Source organism: Emydura macquarii, unplaced genomic scaffold, assembly GCF_026122565.2.
Source record: "Emydura macquarii macquarii isolate MOO-44397 ecotype Brisbane River unplaced genomic scaffold, CSIRO-AGI_Emac_v2 contig_2768, whole genome shotgun sequence".
Taxonomy (NCBI): Eukaryota; Metazoa; Chordata; order Testudines; family Chelidae; genus Emydura; species Emydura macquarii.
In genome coordinates, this window is record NW_027132905.1 from 49,326,826 (window position 1) to 49,332,825 (window position 6,000).

The window sequence follows — 6,000 nt, forward strand, 5'->3', positions numbered from 1 at the left end:
TCCAGGATGCCAGCTATCTGTGTTACTGGGTTCTTCTGACTGTTTTTTCCCTACTCTGTTTCACTCATTTCTGAACTACTCTCTGTAGATCTATTGATGCTATCCCCGACAACCAAAAGTATAAGCAGTTGCAGAGGGAGCTTTCTCAAGTGTTGACCCAGCGTCAGATCTACATCCAGCCTGATAACTAAACCAATCCAGGTACCCCTGCCTGTGAGGTGTGACAATCGGCACTAAACCAGGACTCATCCTGCCAACAACAGGCTGTCTTACCTATGCATGACAACTGAAACCAGAACTAACCCATAACTCCTGCAGACTGATGACCAACTTTTAATTCGTTTCACCCTAGGGTTATTTCTTCATAAAACCAATGAATGCATTGATCTTTTTCCACTGTATGGAGTTCTGTGCACTGAAATGTGGGGAGATTTGCCGCTTTTGTTTTGCACTCTTTCTTGGGGGCAATTATACAGTAGATGGCCATGTACCCGAAGTGGTGTTAGCTTATATTCACTGTTTGTACCCAAAATCCTTGGGCTCAATCACATTTACACCATCACTTTTTTTACAGCAGCTGTACACAGCTTCTAGTGTACTCATTCCTTGTGATTCTATAGTACTCCTTTCCCTCTGAATAGAAGGAAGGTTTTGGAAGTAAATAGTTGTCCTTTCAATTGTAAATGATGAAATATAAAGGGCCATTTGGCCTTGGTACTTCCAAGGGCACAGCAACCAATGCTGATTCCCCTTTCCCTCCAAATCCTCTTGCCTTGTATATCTGAGTCTTTCTTGGAGCTTGAAAATTCAGCTCCACTCACTGTACTGAAATGTTTCTAGCCTCCACTTCCCTGTGCCATGCACAGCCTGTTGTAAAGGGGTTTGCTCATATACTGTAGGTTGCTCTTGGAGTTTTGATTGCTTAGAATGCATGGCAGTAACTAACCTTGGGCCAGTTTAACCTTCCACTCCAATTCTTAATGAGTTACAGATGCCATCTTAAACATATTAAGCTGACGGAGGGGAAAATGAGCACTGTTTGTTGATGATGGCCCACAACCATTACTTTAACCTGTGACAAATGCAAATATAAAATGTATATATTTATATTAAAGCAACTGAACTCTCCAGAGATGAGAGGATGGAAATACTTTCTAATAACATTAGAAAAATAACTCTCTGATATAAAGAATGGACTTGCTTTACAGGAACAAGCACCCAGGCATAACGTAGCCCTAACTACAGGAGAGGATGTGAAATATAGAATATATGGAGAGGAGTCTACTAAATTGGATGCTAATGGTTTCTCTGAGTTATTAGCATCTCTTTAAAAGGCCAATGTCATTGTTCTGTTATCTGATCAGTTATAAGATCCCTTTTTAACTAGGGATCATTATTGTACCTTGCTATAACAGTTGAAAGATTTTCTACCCTTCTCCTTGAAAGTCTTAATAAGCAAAATCAGTCTTATTTTCTATAATCAGTCTTATTCAGACTCTTACTAAAAGAGAGCCAGGGCTATATTTTGCCTACAGTACCCTTATCCTATCTGTTCTACTTGAGCTGCTTTGATGGTTACAGTTGATGACTACTGTAGGTAAAGAATAAGCTGGAGATGCAAATAAGTGCCTGAACAGACATCTCTGGGCATACTGTACCCCAGTAAAGAACTGGGTTAAAGGAATATTGTGTGTAAAGCAGAATGTCTCATCATATGACTTTTTCTCTCATGAAGTGTCAGGAGATATTTTAAATATCTTCTCTGTTACCGATCTACAGCTTCAGCTCAAAAATAAAGATTTTCAAAAGTTAAACTGCTCTAGTACAGTGGCTCTCAGCATCTCCCATACAGCGACCCCTTGAAATCTGCTCACCATCCTCTTGGAGTTTGCAACCCCGTTTTGATAATTGCTCTAATGGTCTGCTTTGTTGCAGCCGCTAATTCCTTAAGAAGGAAAATCCTCCCCCCTCCTGCCTCTCCAGCTTCCCTCGAGCCCCAGAGCAGCCACAGAGATGCCACTAAACACATCCTGCTTAGGGTACCAGTGACAACATAAGCCCCAAGAGTTCCTTGTTGGAATTTATGTGATGCTTTCTGCTAGAAGCCCATGCTGGGGTTTGTAGCTAGTGGGCCTCCATTCCACAACAGAAGAGTGCTTTCCTACTAACAGCTACATGGTAGCTCACTAGGAAAATACAAAGATTAACTTCTTAAAAATCTAGCTTTCTAATGTACATTTTTATCTGTTTAAACTTAAAGCAATAGCTGCCCTGATGCCTAGGTGAACTTAAAGTTTTGCATCTCGCAGCACATGGACGTATGAGATATTCATTATTTTGGTAATTTATCCCTTAAAGCTGCTTTCTCAAGCCAGAGTTAAAACAGCTCCCATTTGAACTCTGCCCTAAAAAGAGAGAAACTTGTTTGGTCTTTCTACTCTTCCCGTGAATAAATGCATTGGACGGGCGAGTTTGACAAGGCTGCCACATACCGAGATACTCATTTCCTGGGCTGTTTAAGTCCTGCAAACAGGCCCATTGCAGAGTTGCCATAGAATAACTGCTGGATTATCTACTTTACCTTCATGATCACTCGAGATTGATCCCCTCTAGCACACACATCTGGATGTTCCCAAGCTCTAATGTAAAGATTCTCCCCCCATGAACCGAAGGCAGTGGAACTTCAGGGGAAATATTTCTGTGGTGAAATTCCTACTAGAGCGAATTTTGCTATACTTGCTGAAAAGTGTTCACTTTACCCTTCTGTCCTCCGTATTTGCAACAGGCAAGTAAGTGGAGGTTGTTTCTTCTAAGCCTGAGTCATGGTGCTTCTGCTATTGCCTCACATCCCAGGAGGAGAATACCTGTTAAAAATCACTGCTTTCAAATGTCCCACTTCTAATTTGTTTCCTTCCTCCCAACAGGTCTGTGCAGACTTTTGCAGACAAATCAAAACAAGAAGCTCTTAAAAATGACCTGGTGGAGGCTTTGAAGAAAAAGCAGCAAAGTTAAAATACTCTTCATGCTAACTAGACATGCCATGCACTCGTTAGATTCCTTTTTAGAAAATTCATTTTCTCCCCTGACCCCCTTTTTGGTTATGTCACGTCACAATTTGCATCCAGGACTATCCATATGCCATCTTCTCCCCATGAATAAAGCTGTACAAACTTTCAGTCTCTGAGGCTTACTTTGCACCACATTTTACTATCAAGACTTTAGGATTTATTTCTATAGAAGTCATGCATTCCCCCCTCTTCTCCCATTTATATGCATAAACACCGATCATTCTATTTCTTTTCCTCCTCTCTCCCCCTCCCCTGCCTTTTGTTACATTGGTGTAAAAAATGTAAAACAAAATTTATTAAATACTGTGGTGTGTGAAAGAGGAAAAACTGGAAAAACATATTCCACGTATGTGTGGGGACTGGGCATGGGGGGATGGCTGGTGGGAGGGAGGGAAGAGAGGGTGTTCCTCAGTGTTGTACTATACTGACTAAACCAGACTTGCAAGGAAACATTGATTTGGTGACCTGCTGAAAGTTCTGCTCTTCTATAGCCTTGTTCCAAGGTGCTTTTCTGTCAATTTTTATGGAATGCAAAAGGGGTTTTTGTTTTGATTTTGTTTTTTGTAAAGCTTAAATTGAATCTACATCTTATACTTGAGCCTCCATACTAAAAACAAAAAAACCCTAAAAATAAAAAAAATAAAAATCCTGGGAAGCAGCGTGTGGCCAGTGTCCTTTTTATTCCTTCCTTCCTTCCTTCCTTCCTTCCTGTGGCATTGCTTAGCATTTATGCTCATGATGCATTCTTTTATGGGAGTGTGGAGGCAATTGTTCAGTGCGCACGCACGCACGCACACACAGAAATTCAAACAACCACTATACTGTATGGCCACAGAAAGCAAGTGAGCTTTTCCTGTCTCACCAAGATCAGCTGAAACTTATTTGGTTGAAGGTAGATGATTTGATTTACTTAGCTTGTCACATATGGGATGCATCTTGCCAGCTTTATTTAGTGGTGTTTTTCATTAGCTTGCCATACTTTCAAGATGTTGGCATCAGGATGTTGGCACCCTGCTGCCTTCTGGGATAGACGCTTCAGGCGTATAGCAAACGTGGAACAGATGTGTTCTGAGAACAATTAGAATATCTGGCACATTGTGTGTGTTGAACATAGCTGAGGTAAAACCTGTTAAAGCACTCAGGGGAGAGAGGCCTTTTAGCTAACCAACACTTGGCAATGTTAAGGGTGGACAATTTTAAGCACTGGTACTAGTGAAAAGCTGCTGTTCAGCCATTTCAACTCCACCTAGACACCTTTTTAATTTAGGAAAGTGAATTTAGGGCTTGTAGAGGGAGCAGGACATGCAGCTCTGGGGCCTAAATGGACGTCTGGCAGGCCAAGAATGTCTTTCAAGTGGCAGCTGGAAAGCCTTTCTCTTTTTGAGGAACAACCTTCAGAAGAGAGTCACATGCCATGTCCCTTCAGTCCTTGGCCTGTTTGCTGAGAGAACCAGCAAGGGTGCATAGTGTGTGGGTATCTGCCCCACCACAAAATGATTGAGCCCACCTGGTCTGTGACGGTATTTACTTCTTACTGAGTTGAAGCAGGGACATGAAAGGCAAAAGTGCTGTAAGATGGCGGGTGGTTTGGTGGTAATAGGAAAGTGTGTCCTACCCTCACAGCAAAATCTGACCTGACCAGCTGTCATTTGGGAAATCGGAGCAGAGGGCTGCTCCTGAAGAAAGTTAAAAGCTTTAATTTTGTGTAAAGAAAAGTGACATTTGTCCCACGTTTCATCCCCCCCCCTCCCCCCCAAAACATCTCTCCTGCCAGATAGGACATGACACCATCAATCTGAACTTCCAAAAGTACCAATCACCTAGGATGATCGGGGCATGACTCTCCTTCATAACTCAATTCCTACTTACTATCGACAGAAGCTGGGGGTGGACAATGGGGGATGGATCACTTGATTGTCTCTTCTGTTCATTCTCTCTGAAGCACTCATGTTGGCCACTGTTGGAAGACAGGATACTAGGCTAGATGGACCAGTGGTCTGACCCAGTATGGCTGTTCTTACATTAACACGCTGATTTGTAGAGGCTTCAGTTAATGCTCTAAGGCAGCTGCCAATGTTTCCCATCACTGAATTGATAATCAACACCTTAGAAATGTGTTCCTCAATGGTCTGCCAAAGAAGTGAGGGGGCTTAGGAGACCTCATCGGTCTCACCCCAAACTCAGACCATTCTGCTCACACCTATATATGCTTTCCCTATCCTCAGCTAGCAAACCGCTTTCAGTGGTGACCCATGATGCCAGGGAACACCTGCCAGTCCTTTCCCCTCTCATCTGCTCAGCCTTGCACTGGGCTATATTAGCTAGTCTATCTCACCTTACTTTCATCCTGCAGTGCCACTGTGCCATACTGGGGACCGCCTCTGGCCTCTTATTTTAATACTGGCCAAAGTCCAACTGCAGTTTCTCAGTGTGGTTTGAGGAAGGATAGTTTTGTGTTTGATGCTAGACAGTTGGATTCAGTGCTCAGCTCTGCCACGGATTCCTGTGTGATACTGGGCAAGTCACTTGATCTTTGCTGCTTGTTCCTAAGCTGTAAAGCAAGGATACTTCTCTACCTTACATGTGATGGTGGAAGGAGAAAGTCATTCATATGTGAGAGATGCTCAGATACACCAGTAGTGGGAGAGTTTTGAAGTCATTACAAGTAGCCAATAATCTGCTGAATTCTCCTTTGTTCATTAATTTACAGAGGTGACCTAGAGGGTATTTTTATTACTGGGAATATAAACTCTCTTCTCCCAGTCTTTTTCAGTCAGAGGAATGTCCGAGGTGAAGCAGCTGGCTGGCTGTAATCAATTTTCAGTTTAAGCTATAGCCCAACTATGGTGAGGTAGCACTGTTTAGTCAATCTTTCCCACCGTCTGACCTGAAAATGGGCTTATTAAAACTCACATGGAGACACATTTTAAGC

At 42.5% G+C, this 6,000-nt stretch overlaps 1 protein-coding gene across 3 annotated transcripts in view; it reads left to right on the forward strand.

Annotated features, from left to right (window-relative positions):
• Positions 1-3,726, forward strand: part of CAPZB (capping actin protein of muscle Z-line subunit beta) — a 97,605-nt gene extending 93,879 nt beyond the window's left edge. For 2 of the 3 annotated variants that reach the window (XM_067567528.1, XM_067567530.1), the window contains exons 9-10: positions 89-201; positions 2,925-3,726. In XM_067567528.1, coding sequence (XP_067423629.1) covers positions 89-191 — 103 coding nt within the window. In that variant the 3' untranslated portion in view covers positions 192-201; positions 2,925-3,726. The remainder of the gene's footprint in view (positions 1-88; positions 202-2,924) is intronic. The other variant, XM_067567529.1, reaches the window with a different exon arrangement.
• The last annotated feature ends 2,274 nt before the right edge of the window (positions 3,727-6,000 follow it).